Source organism: Euprymna scolopes, chromosome 41, assembly GCF_053919585.1.
Source record: "Euprymna scolopes isolate OS-2025 chromosome 41, ASM5391958v1, whole genome shotgun sequence".
NCBI classification, from domain to species: Eukaryota; Metazoa; Mollusca; class Cephalopoda; order Sepiida; family Sepiolidae; genus Euprymna; species Euprymna scolopes.
In genome coordinates this window covers 19690077-19710340 of record NC_136522.1, presented here as the reverse complement: position 1 = coordinate 19710340, position 20264 = coordinate 19690077, and the positions used below count along the sequence as shown (strand labels likewise).

The following is a 20264-nucleotide window of genomic DNA, read 5'->3' as shown; positions in this document are numbered from 1 at the left end:
ACATGCTCAAGATCAGAGGAGAGAGAATCAGAGAGAATTTTGTCATTTACGGCCTTTGATGTGTTGCCATAGATGGTCGTATCATCAGCATAGATGTCAATGAATGATTTAAGTATGTGTTTTGGGAGATCATTGATGTAGATCAGGAAGAGAGTTGGACCCAGGATGGATCCTTGAGAGACTCCAGCATTAATACTGTGGGCATCAAGCACTACTCTTATAAGCCTATCAGAGAAAAATTATTTAATAATTGAGAAAACATTTCCAGTTATACCATAGCTGGAAATCTTGTGAAGTAGGCCCTTATGCCATACCTTATCGAAGGCCTTTGATACGTCAAGAGCAATTGCCCTAGAAAGGAAGCCTTTGTCGAGAGATTAACTAACCCTATGAGATATAACTATTAGCACATCTGCTGTAGATCTGGCAGAACAGAAACCATATTGCATGTCACTAAGAAAGTTATTTCTGCTGAGGTGGTTGACTACTTCTCTATTTAATATGGATTCCAGCAACTTACTCATGACACACAGGAGACTTATTGGTCTGTATTGAGAGGGAGACGTATTATCACCTGAATTCTTAAATGCAAGGCATACTGACGAGGTTTTCCAGGGTGTTGGAAAGCACTTCTCCTTAAGGCAACGCTTAAACAGTTTTGTAAGTATGGGGGCAAGTTCTGGTTGAAGCTTTTTCAGCACTATAATTGGAATGCCGTTAGGGCCAGTTGCTTTACTGGAATCAAGGTTCTTGATTAGATTGCCGACCTCATGCACAGATATTTGTATGTTGCATAGCGTGTTATCTGTTATAGGAGGAAATATGGAGATTTGATGGCCTTCGTCGCATCGGGTAGAATTAGCTGCAAAGTTCTTTGCAAATAGTTTGGCCTTGTCTAATACTGACGAGATGACCTTAGGTCCATTGATGATGGTTGGGATAGAACGCATGCTTCTGTTCAGGATCCTGTTTGCTATTTGCCAAAACTGGAACCAAGCCGCTGCTCACCTACTTTGGATTTAATGGACTGAGCATATAGCTCTCTTGCATTTTTTATTACTCTTTTATAGTGGTTGCTGGCAGTCCTGAAAGCAGTTTTATCTCAGTACATCTATTACGTTGGTAGCTATGGAAAAAGTGATTTCTGTGCGCGATGAGAGCAGCACATTCTGGGGAGAACCATGGCTGACTGTTAGGTTTTTGTTGGAATATTTTGGATGGTATGAATCGGTCTATGCCTGCAATTAACCATTCGGTCAGGTCTGATACTATAGAGGACACATCCTTTTTAAACATGGAATGCAGAGGCAGATCAGATATAAATGTAAAGAAGCTATCCCAGTTGTTGTGGTTTGTGATTGTCTCTATCATGTGTTGATTTGTGTATACATAAATTAACATTTTATCGACAGGGTTTAAACAAGAGACGAACATCATTGTCAGTGGGAACACCAGCAAAAGAATCTTACTATCATGTGTTCTGAAATCAAAAGTGTTTTTCTCTGAGAAGTGAAAACGCCAAAACCAGGATTATATATATGGATATTTAATTTATTCTTGCTGGGCTCCTTTTCAAAATCAGCACACTTCATATTAGTGTTGGGACAATTAATCAGAATCGGAATCGGGGATCGGAAAATTTGGAGCTTTTTGGGGTATCGGAATCGGTATCAGAATCAGAAAAATTTGAGCCTATTTTCTGATGCCAAAACCGGTTCCATTTAATTATCTTTTTTATTTGATTTTGGTTTAAAAAAACATCTTCCACTGCTTGTAATGATAATAAAATAATAAATATTTATTGATTTAAACTTCCAGTATGATTAAAATCTCTAGATCACCCCTTTACAAGTGTGGTTTTACGTTTAAGAAAATATATGTACGTTTATGATGCATTTTTACATTAATCAGGACAAAATAACACTTTTATTGTCAAATATTTAGAGATTTATAAAGAATTGGAATCGGTTATTGTATCGGAATCGGGAAAAATATCGGCATTGTCTCATCACTACTTTATATATTACTGAATCTTGCTAAGTCGCCCCATTCTGATTTTTATGAGCGTCACTGTTCATATCTTTGTTTATATTATCGTTAGCTTAAATTCCACCTATCAAGTTAACATCAAGTTAACATTCCTGGAACAATTAAATGTAAATAAATATTTATTCTAAATATTTTTATTATTCTGAAACATATTTTAGATGACAAAACTTTTTGGCTTGAATAATCATCGACCAGCACACGTTTCGGTGTTGCCCGGTCAATATACAAAACAAGGACACACAGTTTTAATGGCAATACTAACCTGTTGAACTGTCACTCATTCAGACAAGCAACATTATAAAGCTAACTATTAAACAGTTTATTTGCCAAGGCTGCTGCGAAGAAGGTGGGCTCTCTCAACCGTGCTAGAAAATTACTTACGCCTGAAAGTATCCTGTACTTCTACAAGGCCACCATTCGCCCATGTATGGAGTATTGTTGTCACATTTGGACTGGTGCATCTGCTACTAATCTCTCACTCCTGGACGGGGTTCAAAAGAGAGTCGCCAACCTGATAGGTCCTGAACTGTCATCTAAGTTTCAACCTCTGTCCCATCAACGAAATATTGCATCTCTCTGCCTGTTTTATAATTATTTTAATGGTGGATGCTCTGTCAAATAAACCCTTGTACTCCCTCGACGTAAATACCCCCGACAAACCCGACAAGTAGCAAAGTCCCACCTCTACACAGTAGAGACCTAGATGTAGAAAAGTCTCCTACTCTAATAGTTTCTTCCCTAAAGCTGCTAGACTTTGGAATTCTCTTCCGAGTTCCTGCTTCCCTGACTGTAATGGCATGCAGAAATTCAAGTGTAATGTGAACAGACATCTTGCTGCTCAGCTCCCTACATAGTATCCTTGCAACGTATGTTGCTGATAGTAGTCCCCTACATCAAAGTGACACTGTGCTTTGTTTGGGGTGAAAATTGAATAAAAAAAAATCTTTTAAAGAGTAAGAAAGGCACTCACACATCATCAAAAATTGCATGTATTTAAGGCAATCACTAGGGTTAGGGTTAGGGCAATCACTAGGGTTAGGGTTAGGGTTAGGGCAATCACTAGGATTAGGGTTAGGGCAATCACTAGGGTTAGGGTTAGGGTTAGGGCAATCACTAGGGTTAGGGTTAGGGTTAGGGCAATCACTAGGATTAGGGTTAGGGCAATCACTAGGGTTAGGGTTAGGGTTAGGGCAATCACTAGGGTTAGGGTTAGGGTTAGGGCAATCACTAGGGTTAGGGTTAGGGTTAGGGCAATCACTAGGATTAGGGTTAGGGCAATCACTAGGGTTAGGGTTAGGGTTAGGGCAATCACTAGGGTTAGGGTTAGGGTTAGGGCAATCACTAGGGTTAGGGTTAGGGTTAGGGCAATCACTAGGGTTAGGGTTAGGGTTAGGGCAATCACTAGGACTTTTTTTTTTAACTCTTATTCGGTCCAAACAAGCCATATTGCTGCTGAAAAGTAAGAGGCTACTCTTTGACACCATGTCCATCGCAGTACGTTGTAGAGAGTCGAAAAGTGAGATGTTCGTTTGCATTACACTTAAATGTCAGCATGTTAATACAGTCAGGGAGAGCAGGGAGCAGGGAGGGAATTACAAAGGCTAGCAGTTCGAGGGAAGAAACTATTAAAGTAAAAGTCTTTCCAGCATCTAGGGACCTCTCGAGTGAAGGGGTGGGATTTTGCTGCTTGTCAGGTAAGTCGGGGACGGGTTATTTATATCAAGGTTGGAGGGGGGCACATGTTTCCTTGTCTATGTAACTGTACTTATTGGAGGAAACCCAAATTCTGTATGATGAGTCAATAAAGATAATCAGTTTCTCTCTAGCTCTGCATCGTTTTCACTCCACGCCTAACACCCAAGTGTATTTTCATTTCCTGTTATTTCAACCAACCAATTTATATACTAGTGCTTCTACTCGTGTAACATTTAACACTTCTACAAAGGAGCTTCATAATTTATAAATATTTCTGAATTTTAGATTACAAAACAATTTATGTAGAATATTTTTTCTGTTGATGTAAATGATTGCATATATTTTGAATTTTTTAGATGAGGATTGGTTATTCATATTATTTGGATTCTTTGGACTACTGTTCTCATCTTGAATGTTATTTTCACAACGTTTCGGTCTTCAGGTTTATCTTGTTGAACTCTGGAATCTTTCTGTCGAACTTGGAAATCTGCACAGAATTTTGAATGGAACCTTTTATTTACTTTACAGGGATAGCACGCTCTTGTTCCATCAGCCATGACTGAATAAGAATCCTAAGTAATTCACAATTGTATCCTTCAGTCGCCCACACTTAGGATTGAATCTTCAATTTTCAGAAGATTAGCATTATTATATACCGTGTCAATCACTTTATTGCAGATTAGTAAAATATCAATATTTCACTAAAGATAAGTCACAACAAAATGAAAATTATATCATCCAACGACTCCTTTAAGGTTAGCTATTTCAAAAAAATTTATTCAAATTCATGCGATATTCACGATGTTATGGCATTTTTGTTCTTTATCGAAGAATTTCCACTGTCCATCGCTTTATTGCAGGTCTCTTAAAATGTTGTTTTAGGGCAAAAAATACAATGTCTTATCTTGCAAACTTTACTTTTTATTATATTTTTATGTCAAAGAATAATAAACAAAAACATATCCATTTTTTTAAAAATAACTTAAAACAACCTTTTGTCCCCCGAAGAAGTCAATTCTTTTGATCTTAAAAGGAGTTATGGCTCTAGCAACATTAACTATGTTCCTCCACAACGCATCCTTTGAAGTAAATTGCTCTCCTCCTTCGTAAACACCTCTCTTCAATATTGACCAGAGATGTTCAATGGGGTTAAGATTTGGAGAACACGGTGGCCAGCTCATGAGGGTTTCTCCAAAGAATCCCATAGATTCAAGGAAGGCTGCAGTCGGCCTAGCAGAATGAGATGGTGTACTGTCATGCATAAAAATCATCTGAAAGCGACGTGACAATGGTAGGTTATCTAGCCATGGTGACAAATGTTTATCCAAAAAGGCTGTGTACGCATTGCTGGAAAGTTTTACACTTTCTGGAACTCAGAATGGTCCAACCAACTAATCCCCAATGATTCCCGCCCAAAACATGATGACTCCACGTCTTTGTTGGCGATGAACTCTGTAAGGGTTGGAGTTCCGTTCGAGTTCCAAACTTTGGCCCATCCATCCGGACCGTCAAGAGTAGCACGGGTCTCATCTGTAAATAGGACACATTGGAAATCCATTTTCATGTAATTTTGTGCCCAAGCCATTCGTTTTTCCTATGTGGTTTGCTCAATGGAAGCTTTGGAATAGTTTGGATGTTCTTTGCCATCTCATTCAACACATTACATAGGGTCTGCCTGGATCTTGGAGCGATTCTAGCACTTGCAAAAATGGAAGCACTGGTGCTGTTTGGGTTTCGGTTGACTTCCCTACAAATTTTTCGAATATCACAATTTAAAAAGTTTCTCCTGATGCCCTTATTTTTCTGGATTTAGTGTTCAGGTTGTTCAAGAATGCAGCCAAGGTTTTTGGATCCCTTTCCAGCTCCCTGGCTAAATTTTTGATGGACAACCCTTCTACGAGTCCAGCAACTATCCTTTGCTTTTCGATAACCTTTATTCGTCTGATTTTTTTGCATTGTAAAAGATCTGCAATAAAGCAATGGACAGTATAAATTCCTTGATAATAAATAAAATGCCATAACTTCGTGAATATAGCATGAATTTGAATGAAATTTTGGGAAATAACTAAACTTAAAACAACCCTTTGGTGGTACAATTTTCATTTTTTTGTGACATATATTTAGGGAAATATTGATATTTTACTTGCAATAAAGCGATTGACACAGTTTATATATGTGTATGTGTTTGTATGTGTGTGTGTGTGTGTGTGCGCGTGCGCGCACAGCACTCAATGCCATGTGTGTGTATGGAACAATGCCGTGTGTCTGCTTCATGGCTGACTATAACATAGTCATCTTCAAATCTAATGTGAATAGATGCCTATTGAACCATCCTCCTAAATAATCTAGCCTTGTCCAGGTTCTACCATAACCTATCATATTGCCTCACCATCAATGTAACACTTAACCTTTATCCTAGAGTGACCTGAAGGCCTTGACAAGTTGTAACTTCCAAGTAAAAAAAAATTAACTTTACAATTGAAGTAAATAAAGGGTTCCATTCGAAATTCTGTGCAGACTCCCGAGTTCGACAGAAAGATTCCAGAGTTTGACAAGATATACCTGAAGAAGGTCAGAGGTTAAAACGGCTGAGACGTCGTGAAAATAACCCTCAAGATGAGGACAGTAGTCCAAAGAATCTAAATAATACGAATTCCCAAATATATTTATCCATATAAACTTAACCCCAAGTACAATCAATCAATCAATCAATCAATCAATTAATCAATAAGGGTTTTATCACTCAATGAGGAAACCTTCTCTGGACTTTAGCCAGCTAACTCTGTCCTGAGCTATCTGCTGCCATGTGGGACCCATGTATTGTATTAGGTCGTCCCTCCATCTCGTTCTTGGTCTTCCCGTTGACCTCTTATGTTTAAGAGGTGTCCATTCCGTTGTCCTGATGGACCATCTGTTTTCATGTTGTCTGGCTATGTGTCCTGCCCATCTGTGTTTAGATGTCTTGATGACAGTATTGATGTCAATAACTCTTGTTTCTTGGTGGATCCAGATGTTTGTCTTTCTGTCTTGTAGAGTGATGCTCAACATTATCCTTTCCATCTTTCTTTGTGCCACTGCCAAGATTTCACTTTGCCGAGTTGTTAGGACCCATGTTGCACTACCGTAGATAATCACAGGTAGTATATATTCATTGAAGATCTTCCATTTGATTGACATACTTGCTTTTTGGCTTTTCGTGATATTATCCACTTTCCTAAAAGTTGCCCATCCCAATGCTATCCGTCTCTTTATCTCGGAGAGGAGATCTCCAACTTTCATAATTTTCTTTCCCAAGTAGATGTGGCTTTCAACTTCCTTAATGGTCTTTCCATCAATAATTAGTGATGACTTGGCAGCAAGCTGATTTAACATCACCTTTGCTTCCCAAGATTTATGTTAAGGCCAAACCAAAGTACAACGCTCTTTGTAAATAATGATTACAGCATTCTCGGTGGCTGATATGTGTCTGTTGATATCAAGTTGATACATGTTTGATGAGATGTGAAAGTCTTTCTTTGTTTTTTTTCTGATTCAATTTTTTTGAGTTAGTGACCCAACGGTCTAATGTTCTGTTCATTTGAACATGTAAACCTCAATACAAGTAAAGGAAAGTCTATTAAAATGTTTTTAAAATGTTCTTAATCGATTTTTATAATAAACTTATCAGGTGGTGACCATAGTTTAGTGGTAACTACACTAATTGAAAACCTGGATACCAAGTTCGAATCTAGTTTGCTCCACATAAATACTTGACACAAATCCGCACTTGACCTTGTGCCTTGCCTCGTGAAGAGGAGGTAAATAAAATTAATTTACCAGTTTTAATTATATAATCTTATCGCAAGTCAAAAGCTTTTGAATATTCTGAAACGATATCCAGTTTATACTTTTTCGCTCTTTATCGTTTCCCTAATCTGAAACTGAAAATCCCTCTAATTTTAGGGGATGTGTAGAATTCCCAAATACTAGATATTGTTTTTTAGTCTCTTTTTTAACCATGTTTAAATGTTTAATCATCATTCTTTAATATTTTTCTGATAGATTGTGTAATATCATATATCAGGCCTGGTAGTTGTCATTAAATATATAAGACTCTCTATTACTTCTCGATATAGTTTTGTCAATTATTTCAGATTCTGGGTCTGTATTGTTATCTATATCATTTTCAACCGGTGTAGCGCATTCCTTGCAGCCTTGCATTCCAAACTTTAATAAGATTTTGTCAGCGTACTGCAATTGATTCATCTTAATAATTCTTTTTTCATGAGTAAATTATATGCCCAGAAGCCATGATATCTGACCAAGAAACGTTTTGAATTTTTTATTTGGTCCATTCCTAACATCTGTTAACATTGTGTTACAATTGATGCGATTAAAATGTCATCGATCCATAAAACAAAAATCAGTAATTCATTGCTTGCAGTTTGAGTATACAACAGGAGTCCACTGGGAATTGTTTGAATTGTTGTTCAATCAAATAATTATGAAATATTTGATTCCAATTATTTCCACTTTGTTTTAAACCATACAGTGATCTGTTAAGTTTCCATCTGCAATTTTTATTTTTCATTTCGGATCCCTTTAAAGGGTAATATAAATTTCACTGTCTATCAGGACATATAAATAAGCATCTTTTACATCTATTTGATGCATAGGTCAATGTTCACCATTACGCTAACTAAGGATGCCTCAATATTTTCTTAAAAAATGACGACTTTTATAGGTTTTTGGGTTATGCTGAAAACAAATATTTTGTTAAGTAATGTCTAGTAGTTTAATTTGGCCGCCATCTTTGTTGTTTCAATGAAATGGTATATTGAGCATGTGTGCACGCTGCAGTGAGCAGACGATCTGTGTAGTTAACTCAACGCAATTCCAATAGCCGTTCTTAACATGGGGAGCAATGACACTGAATAAATGTTTGCATCTCGTAGACTTAACTACACACATCGCATGCTCGCTATCCCATTTCATTGAAACAACAAAGATGGTGGCCAATTCAAACTACTAGAAATTACGATGCATAATACAGGTATTTATATCTTGAAAATTATTTGTCTGCAATAATTTTACCTGTGATATTTGTGTTCAGCATAGCAGAAAACCTACAAAAGTTGTCGATTTATCAAAAAATGTTGAGGCGTCTTCAGTTGGCGTAACGGTGAACTTTGACTGCTGCATATTAAGGTTATACTGAAATGCAATTGGCAATAAAATTTTGATTGTCATTAAATTTGTGATCAGTCGAGAAATATTCTATGCCATAAATTTAAGAAAATCCTTTGACAACAAATCTTGCTTCATACTGTTCAACGCCTATCACTGTATTTATTTTTATTTATTTATTTTTTTTTTTGTAAAGACTCATTGGGGAAAAATTACATTTTTATCGTTTGATGAAGGTACCAACATATACATGTTATTTTCTGTTAAAGCTTTAATTTCATTTTCGCAGTTGTTTTCCTTTCTGGGCAATTTCCTGAATTAATTGCTTCCATAAGGCTTTTTGGTGCATTTTCCATGGAAATGCAATAGTCGACTTGATAATTTTCGAAATTGTCAACCACTAAAAAATCGGGTCTTCTATTTCTTTCTGGGTACTGTTCTGCCGTATTTTCGACCTTAACATCAGTATTAGCATCATCGTTGTCATCATTATATTCTTTTTATTGTATTTTTGTCTGGAAAAAATACTAGAGAGGCTGGCCTTTCTCTGTCATGGCCTATAGATATATTTCGGTTACTCTTGATATTAAATTTGCTTTTCTTATCCACAAATCTGAAGCAGATTGAACCAAATATATGCATTCTACTCAAGTTTGTTCGTTTTTTTTTTTTTTTTTTTTTTTTTTTTTACCGCAGAACACGTCATATGGGGGTTTGGATAGTTTTTTTCTTAAAAGACCGATTGTGTATATATGCAGCGTCCATAGGTTTTGAATGAGTTTTGATGCAATAAGTAGACATTTTGCCATTTCAGATAGGATCCGCCATGATCTTTCAGCAGTTCCGTTTCAGTGAGGTGAATGAGACATTGATTTCTCATGTTTGAAGTTCATTATGAGATTTCATCATGTGATTTCATAATGTGATTTCTTTGTGAGATTTCATTATGTGACTTCATTATGAGATTTCATTATGTGATTTCATTATGAGATTTCATTATGTGATTTCATTATGAGATTTCATTATGTGATTTCATTATGAGATTTCATTATGTGACTTCATTATGAGATTTCATTATGTGATTTCATTATGAGATTTTATTATGTGATTTCATTATGAGATTTCATTATGTGACTTCATTATGAGATTTCATTATGTGATTTCATTATGAGATTTCATTATGTGATTTCATTATGAGATTTCATTATGTGATTTCATTATGAGATTTCATTATGTGATTTCATTATGAGATTTTATTATGTGACTTCATTATGAGATTTCTTTCTGAGATTTCATTATGAAATTCATTATGTGATTTCATTATGAGATTTCATTATGTGATTTCATTATGAGATTTCTTTGTGAGATTTCATTATGAGATTTCATTATGTGATTTCATTATGAGATTTCATTATGAGATTTCATTGTAAGATTTCATTATGCGATTTCATTATGAGATGAGAAAAGTCCTAGACTATAGTTTTACATTGGATGTCAAAACTTCCAACAAATCTTTTTTAGCTGCTAAAACTTCACTTTTATTGCTCTGAGAAAATTTCCTTCTGAAAAGGGAATTCAACTGAGATTCCATATTATATCATGAATTACATTACAAAGTTTTTTTTTTTTAATCTTGTTCATGCCAAACAAAGCATATTGCCATGAGCACGATGTTCGTCCATTGCTTGCAAAGATGACCATGATCATCAAATTATTTTGTGGGTTCGAAGATGGCTGTTTTGACCGTTTCGAGCTCTGAAGTATTTACCACATGTTGGACACCTGTCGGCTAATTCTGTATCAGGTGTTGACTGCTCTGTCTTTTCTGAAGTCACGTTTTCTCTTGTGTTCTTCATTGCATGTGGATTCAGTAATTGTAGCTCTTTTGTGAGTTGCGGCATGCCAGGAACATCTGTCTTGGGTTAGCTTTTCCCAGAAGTTAGAATACAAACCAAACTGTTTGAGGGAGACCTTCAGATTGCTCTTGAACCGTTTCTGCTGTCATCCCGCGGGTCTTTTTCATTTGGGGTTACTATTTAGAACCATATTTACAGGAAAACTATGCACAGGAGAAAAGTGAGATGTTGGTTTACATTACATTTAAATTTCTACAAGTAAAGTTATGCAAGTGGAAAACAGAATTCCAAGGCTTAGCAGTCCGAGAGAAGATGTTATTAGAGTAGAATGCTTTCCGGCATCTAAGAACCTCTCCAGTGAAGTGGTGTGATTTTGTTGCTAAACGGGTTATCAGGTATCCAACCATGTAATTTATTTTAGTTGCAGATCTGTATTATCTGTATCTACCCCTCATACTCCCTCAGAATGTCACTCAGCTTTAGATTTTCTATAGATTTTAGGGTTGTTGGATGACCTCCGGAATCACCCAGCTTCTTCGCTGATCGCAAGCAACTTCCCAATTGTAGTCAGCAGCGATGATCCAGCAACATGGAATTCTACCGGACTTTCCCATGACTTGTATGTCATTTTTATGGCAGTTGCCGGGGTACATGATGACCTTCGATTGCTCAAGAAACTGGCACAAAATTCTATAAGGTAAGTACAATTGTTTGGGTATAAAGTTGACTACTCATCTCAAATCGAAAATTGCTGTATATGTAAATGACTGAAAGGACTATGATATATATATATATATATATATATATATATATATATATATATTATAAATTTGAGTTTTTGTGTATTGACATTCATATTAAAAACCCTTTATTTAAAAAGAAAATACGATTTTGTTATATATGAGTCGTAGAATTGCATTCATCTGCAAAACATCTAGCTAATTTGCATATTCTTTTTTCAAACATTCATTTTAATTAGTTCCCTATTAGTTTTTCCGGTTTTCATATGGGATGATCATCTTTAGTTAACTATTACGTGTAATTATATTCATGCAGATATTCTACATGATTTATACTTGTGTAATATTTGCATAAAAAGGTTATATTAAACACAAATCTCTTTCTATATGTGTTTATGTATGCATATATATTTTTGTGTAAAAAGTTTTGCCTACCAAACTCCTCTGTCAGTTTTTGGTCTACAGACATGAAACTTAATATATAGGGTATTCGAATTCATGCGAAATTTTATATTTGGGTTTTAGCTGGAGAAAACTGGTTCAAAAGTGTGAAAAATAAAAAAAATTGAATTTGCCAGGTGAAGGTCAAACGATGGCATTACAAATATGCATACATAACGTAATAGCTATTGATTCATGGCTTTTTTAACCTTAGCACACATGTCTTTATAGCTCAGGTATTAATGCCAAAGGAAAAAGTAAATTGTAAGCTAAATGTTTTGGTTTCGATTCTTGGTGGTGCCACACAAGTCATTTATTTTTAACATTTTAAATCATTACTATATATTGAGTCCAATATAATATAATAATAAATACGAAATCTGCATTAATCAAAATATCATATTTAAGCGTATTTTATGACTGGGCAATGCCAGGCGGCTTGCTACTATATATATATATATATATATATATATATATATATATATATATATATATATATATATATATATATATATATAACTACTTAATTTACTCACATAAAATTAATATACGAAAGTATAGATTTATGCGTAAACTTTAAGTATTTACTTCAAAAGTGCTCAATACGTAGGTAGAGTTAGTTAGTAATTTATAAAATATATATGGCGATTAAGCTACACTGAATATTCGGCGTTTCATCCACTCTAGGATTCCTCAGGCATAAGTGGATGAAACGCCGAATATTCAGTGTAGCTTAATCGTCATATATATTTTATAAATTTATATATATATATACATGAAGGACGTTCCAAAAGTAATGCCTTCTATGTTTTATAGATCAGAGGGGATTCTAAATTGCATTGTTATTATGACTGAACTTATGCATTAATGACCTAAAACTTTCATCTCTTAGTTGCAGATATTGACGGTGTCGAACTCAAAGAAATCAACTTCTGTCATCGACATACGTCAGAAGTATTCCTGGCAAAAGTGCATTGAGAATGGTGGTGACTATGTAGAAAAGATCGCTCGTTTTAATGGTGCCACTCCCGTCTTCATAGGTGTTCAATTTCTTTAGTTAAAAGCAAAGGAATAAGAGGCTTTACTTTTGGAACGACTCTTGTAGAAAATTTTTTGAGCCTCAGAAAGTCTGTTAGCAGTTCTCTTATCGAAAATAGGAATGTTTGAGTGCTCAGTGGATTGGGATGTGTGAGAGAGAGAGAGAGAGAGAGAGAGAGAGAGAGAGAGCGAGGGGGCATTTTCTCGTTGCTTCCAGGATGCTGACCGACAGAGCAATTTCCAAAGGAGCTGAAGTAGTTCTTCAGGGGAGAGATGAAATTAATTAGTGTTGTGACGACTAATCAGAATCGGAAATCACAAAAATCGAAACTTTTACAGGTATCAAAATCAGAAAAATTTTGTGCCTATTTTCCAATGCCAAAAACGATTCTTTGATTTGTCTTTTTTTATTTAATTTTACTTAAAGCAAAATCTTCCACTGCTGATAGTAATGATAAAATAATAAATATTTATTGATTTTAAACTACCACTAAAACTTTTACATTTGAGAAAATATCTGCTCATTTAACATGCGTGTTTTTATAGTCTAATATTTAGAGATCTATAAAGAATCAGAATAGAAATCGATAATTGTATCGGAATCGTGAATTTATTAAGGAATCAGTAATTGTATTGGAATTGCCTTAAGGAGAATTTCTTCCCAACACCCTGGAAAACCTCGTCAGTATGCCCAATATTTAAGAATTCAGGTGATCGCCCACCCCCCTCTCAGTACAGACCTATAAGTCTCCTGTGCATCATGAGTAAGTTGCTGGAATCTGTGTTAAATAGAGAAGTAGTCAACCACCTCAGCAAAAATAAACTTCAATATGGTTTCCGTTCTGCTAGATTTACAGCAGATGTGTTACGATTATATCTCATAAGATTAGCGAATCTCTTGATGGAGGCTTCCTTTCTAGAGCAGTTGCTCTTGACATATCAAAGGCCTTTGATAGAGTATGGCATAAAGGTCTACTTCACAAGATCTCCAGTTACGGTATAGCTGGAAATGTCTTCTCAGTTATTAAATCATTTCTCTGATAGGTTCATAAGAGTAGTGGTTGGTGGGCAAAAATCAGAAGCTCACAGTATTAATGCTGGAGTCCCCCAGGGTTCCATCCTGGGCCCAACTCTCTTCCTAATCTACATCAATGATCTTCCAAATCATATCCTTAGATCATTCGTAGATATTTATGCTGACAACACTACCATCAATGGTAGTACATCAAAGAACGTAAACAACCGAGTTCTCTCTGATTCTCTTTCTTCTAATCTTGAGCAAGTGGTACAATGGGGAAAGAGGTGGCTTGTTACTTTAAATGCATCTAAAAACCAAGCTTTTGTCTTTACATCATCAACGCTCTGATTAGGCATCAATTGAAATGAATGACTCTCGTCTTAGAGAGACTCCATGTTTTGACAAGCTCCTGGGCTTGACCTTTACTCCTGATATGAAACATCATATCAACAACATCAAATCTGTTGCCAAGATCTCTGGGAAAATAGTTGGATCCTTCTACCATTCCAGTAGATATCTCCCTGCTGATACAATTCTCTACCTATATAAAAGCCAGGTACGTCCAAAGATGGAGTACTGTTGCCACATCTGGGCAGGAGCTGCTAAAAAGATCTTATCCTGTCTTGACAGAGTTCAAAATAGACTTCATAGTCTAGTGGGGGATGCCCTTTTCTTTTCCTTGCAACCTCTTTCTCACAGAAAAGACATTGTGAGCCTATCTCTGCTTTTTCGTTATTTTCATGACAAGTGCTCGCCTGAGCTCCAATCTATGGTCCCCCCTTGCCAAACATTCACGAAAGACACTCGTCTAGCTGAAAACACTATAAATAATTCCCCCCACTCTTTATCCGTTCTTAAACCTAAACGTACATTCCATGAACAAAGCTTTTTTCTTAGAACTGCACACGTGTGGAACTCTCTTCCATTTGCCTGCTTTCCAGCTGAATATAATATGGTCGTCTTCAAGTACAGCGTAAACAAATTCTTGATGAGCCGTTCTCCTTAAGTAATCCAATTTACCAAATTTCCACTACTAAAAATTACTACGTCACTGTCCCATTAACCACTGTACACTTATTAATCCTTATCCTCGAGTGGCCTCTGGGTCTTGATAAGTGGTGACTCCTTTGTAAAAAAAAAAAATGGAAATTTAGTAATGAATCAGTAAGTGTATTGAAATTGGGAATTTAGTACGGAATCCATAATTGTATCAGAATCGGGAAAAATATTGGAATCTTCCCATCACTAATTTATTTATCAGTAAATAAAAGCGCAACAATTGGTTTAATGATTGGCGTTTAACCAATCAGAAAGAGTTGTTCTGGGAGCTGAACATTTAAGCAGCAATCACGATCATCTGTGAAACGTTGTCAGCAGACCAACACATGTGTGCAGTTTCAGTCGCAACGAAGACCAAAATAAAGAATAGGAAATAACTCCAACTCGCTTTTTGGTTCTGTGCAACAACATTAATTTCCTCGTCATTATGACTGTGACATCACCCACCTGATCTAGAACGTTCTCCACGTATCTCATGAGATCACATCTTGTCTCTCACGCGATCTATGTCTATTTTTATAGTTCTCCCCCCCCCACTGACGACGTCACTCCTCATTCATTTGCATACACACGTCTGCGCAATTATGTTACATCTGTTAGAGACTCAACCTGCCACACAAACCCTTGTTAGTCACAAAAAGACCTGAGTTCACTGAGTGAAAATATAACCATAGTAAGACGAGTTCTTGAATGTGTTATATGAAGATATGAGAGATTAGAACTAAGTCAAGTACTTACCGGGAAAATGGGAGGTGATGGTAGTCACATGGTTGGCAACACGCACTTACAACCTGGATGTTCCAAATTCGAATCCAGTTTATTCACTTTCACGTAGGATGTTGACAACATTCACTTGATCTCTTCTGTAGTGTTGGATATTGAGCCAAGGCAATGTCGATGAAATCAGAGGTGTGCACACTACATTCTGGATAAATTTTGATCTACATTTTTGTGTCCTATAAAAATGACCGGAATTGTTATTATCACCAAAAACAAAGAAAGGCTTACATTCCAGGTCGGGAAGTTAGAATTGTACAATGCAACATAAAGAACAGTTAAATATTTTAAATATTTACATTTCAGGAATGTCGGTTGATGTCTTGATAAGATACAGTTAACATAAACAATCAAAAGATTGAAAAGAGAAGGCCGACAGTCGTCCAGCGTGATTGGCATTTTCTGCCATTGCCTGACACACACAGCCTTACAGCTAAACGTGGTTGTTTTGTTCCCTCTCTCTCTCTCTCTCTCTCTCTCTCTCTCTCTCTCTCTCTCTCTCTCTCTCTCTCCCTTGTCAATGGTCAAAAGCGAACTGTAAATAAACTTGTATGTTGGCAAATTTCATCTGTTTTGATTTTGAGAACGACAAAAGAATTGTCGGATATGTATATATAATTTCACAAGCATTTGAAAAGTGCAAACTAGAAAATTTTATATACATTCAGTAATACAACACAAGTATCGGATGACTAGAAAAATATCAACAAAACCAATACCAACAATAAAATCTTCAGATCCATAAGAGTGATGATGACGACGACGACGACGACGACGACGACGACGACGACGATAGATTAGGAAAATATTAGTAACATGCGATAAAAGGTCATCATCATCATCATCATCATCATCGGCGGTCACTCGTGTCCGAGTAAGACTGTCCTCCGTTGTGGCTTCTGTGGGTCCTCAGGTGAACATAGAGCCCAATCCTAAACCCAATTTGTCTTGTGCAATTTGGGCAGATAAAGGTAGTGGTGGTGGGGTGGGGTTGGGTGTGTCTGGTTAATAATCTGTCCTTTCTGTGCTTGCGTTTATCCTCAGCAGCTTGATTTAGATCACTACTATAAAGCGCAGCACCTTTGTGGACAGCGCTCCTCCATGCCAACCTGCTCCCAGCCACGTCCTCCCATGTCTCAAGGTCCATGTGAAACAAAAGGTCATACCACACTAGTTTATCGGTAAGCTAAAATATAATTATACCCTCCACTAGCTTATATGCACCCAATTTATACCAGGATCCGTTCCTATAGCAATGTTTTCGTGAGACTTATTGGGTTTGTTTTACTGTACACATAGATTCGAAAAAGTTGTCAGAAAACAAATATATAACAAATAAATGTTATCAAAGGCAAGATAAGTTACTTTTCTACCTAACTGGATATGTTTTTAGTGTCTATATTTAATGTATCATGTTTATTCACCTCGAAAAACATAGAAAATTAAAAATGGCAGCCGACTCTCTCTTTAAGGCGGTAAGTTTGGGAAAATGAGTTATAAATAAAAAACAGGCAAAATACTGTTAGAAACTCGCTCAATATATGTTACCGTGACATAGGCTGACATATATTCGGCGAGTTTTTAACAGTACCTATTTACTATGCCTCCCCACGGGACAGAGTTAGACACCAGGGTCGTTTTTTAACGTGGAGAAAAGGTACAAAAATAAAAATTGTCTCAGTCGTGAAGGATTTCTCCTCCACCGAAAGAGAACAAGAAATAGAAGTGCAGCATCTGAAGAACAGATGGTATTTATTTGCTCCCCCACCGAGCAAATTAGGCACAAGGCCGATTTTTAATGTGAGGAGTGAAGGGAGGGGGAAGGGAAAAAGGGGACCAGCTCCCGAGAGGTGGGAAATGGGAGCTGGTTAAAGGTCAGGCATGTGGGGTTGCCCCCACATCTGGTCTTTCTAGTCATAGCTAGTCATAACTAGTCATAGCTTGCAGCATCTGAAGAACAGATACTACACTTTGATCTTGTCCCGAAGTATTTTGACTGTTTTTTTTTGTTTTTTTTATTCATAACTCATTTTCCCAAATTTACCGTCTCAGAGAGAGAGAGAGAGAGAGAGAGAGAGAAAGAGAGAGTTGGCCGCCATTTTAAATTTTCCAATACATCGGTAAACACTATATGTTTTTAGAGCTGAATAAACATGTTACATTAAATATAAACACTAAAAACATATCCAGTTGGGTAGAAAAGTAACTTATCTTGCCTTTGATAACATTTATTTGTTATATATTTGTTTTGTGACAACTTTTTCGAATCTATGTGTACAGTAAAACAAACTCGACTTATTTTATGAATTTTTTTTTTTTCTATTTTTAGATTCAGTTCTTTGTCAATATTCGAAAAAGAAAAATTACAAGACGATTGGATTTCAAAATGGCGAATTTTTATCGAAAACGAGGCAAAGTCACTTTGTATTAATAACACGCAGCTGGAAATGGATTTCTAAAAAAAAAAACATTAATGTACTTTTATGAAAGTAAATTATATTTACTCACATTTTATTGACTGACTGTATTTATTCTTGCATAATATTTATTTATCTATCTACAGAAGGAGAAATATATTTAATTAACAAATACGTTTTGATAAAGCTTATATTTGCATTCTGTAATAATGCAAAAAAAAAAATTAGTTTTTTTAAACAGAAAAGAAACAATAACACACAGTAAATATAAGTTTAACATTTCTATGAAAATAGTGTCAGTTGGTATTTTAAATAGAGAACTGACCCAAATGAAATAATATATTCCAATTATATTAGGTTGAGAAGAAAGTTCTTGCAGAATTTTAAATTTTGATTTCAAATGAGGTATTTTCAAATAAGTTTTCGTTATAATACCTTTATTTTAGACATTATTTTCAAGAGCGTTTCTTTGCTCTATTTAATCGTTTAAATTACAATTGTTTTCAAACAATTATGTCTTCTTTTCAGAACGTTGAATACAAGATGAAAAGAAAGCAAATTCGCACAATTTTTTTATTTCAATTCAAGCTAGGCCGAAAAGCTGCTGAAACAGTTCACAATATCAACGAAGCGTTTGGCCCAGGAATCACTGCTGAACACACAGCACAATGGTGATTTAAGAAATTTCATGGCGGTGATGAGAGTCTTGGAAATGACGAGTGTAGTGGTCGGCTATCGGATGTTGGCAATGATCAATTAAAAGCCTTAGTCAAAGCCAATCCATGGACAACTGTTTGTGAACTTGCTTCTGAATTAGACATAACGCATACGATGGTTTCCAACAACTTGGAAAAGATTGGAAAGACAAAAAAACGATAAATGATTGTCTCACAAACTGAACGACAACCAAAAGAAACGCCGTTATGAAGTGTTATCTTCCCTTCTTTTATGCAACGAGAACGACCCGTTTTTCGACTAGGTTGTGACTTGCAACAAAAAATGAGGTCTTTATGATAACCAATGACACTCAGCTCAGTGGTTAAATGCCGATGAAGCTCCACGACACTTTCTGAAGCAAGAGTTTCACCAAAAGAAGGTAATTCTGACTATTTGATGGCCTGCGACTAGTCTTATTCATTACAGTTTTTTTAATCCAGGCTAAACCATTCCGACGATGAAGTACTGTCAACAAATGAATGAAATGCATCAGAAACTCCGGCAACAACACCCAGCATTAGTCAACAGAAAAGGCTCAATTCTCCTCCATGACAATGCCGAACCGTACGTTGCTAAACTGACCCTGCAGAAGTTGAACAAAACTTTGCCTCATCCGCCATACTCTACAGACTTCTCACCTACTGACTACCACTTTTTCAAGCATCTCAACAACTTTCTGCCTGAGAAATGCTTCAAAATGCTAAGTGATATCGAAAACGCCTTGAGCAACTTCATCGCCACTAGAACGCCAAAATGTTTACGTTCCTGGCATAAATACACTTGTTTTACATTGATAAAAGTGTCTTGATTCTTATGGTGCTTATTTCGATTAATAAATTTTTATTTGAGCCGAGATATGTTCATCTGAATTAAACGTTAAAAACCACAAGAACTTTCTTGTCAGCCTATTAGTACTTAAAAGCTGCAACCAGGACTACTACCCATTCCTACAAAACTGTTCAATTGATACATAAAGGAGAAATGCTTGCCAACAGCTTGGAGAACCTCATTATTTTGCTCAATATTTAAAAATAGTGGAGATTGGTCTTCTGCATATCAGTACAGACCAATTAGTTTCTTTGTGTCATGAGTAAATTGCTTGAATCCGTGTTGAATAGAGAAATTCTCAATCACCTCAGCAAAAACAATCTACTCAGTGACAAGCAATATGGTTTTCATCCAGCAAGATCTACAGCTGATGTAGTGATTGTAATGTTACATAGGATCTGTGAATCTATTGACTGGGGTGTCTTCTCAAGAGCAATAGCTCTTGACATATCAAAGATATTTG

General features: G+C 36.1%; 1 protein-coding gene across 1 annotated transcript in view; it reads left to right on the top strand.

Annotated features, from left to right (window-relative positions):
• Positions 1-18348, top strand: part of LOC145266409 (adenosine deaminase 2-like) — a 97679-nt gene extending 79331 nt beyond the window's left edge. Inside the window, exons 8-9 of the mRNA XM_080122072.1 lie at positions 11261-11463; positions 18169-18348. Of these exons, the coding sequence (XP_079978198.1) occupies positions 11261-11463; positions 18169-18298 (333 nt within the window). The 3' untranslated portion in view covers positions 18299-18348. The remainder of the gene's footprint in view (positions 1-11260; positions 11464-18168) is intronic.
• The last annotated feature ends 1916 nt before the right edge of the window (positions 18349-20264 follow it).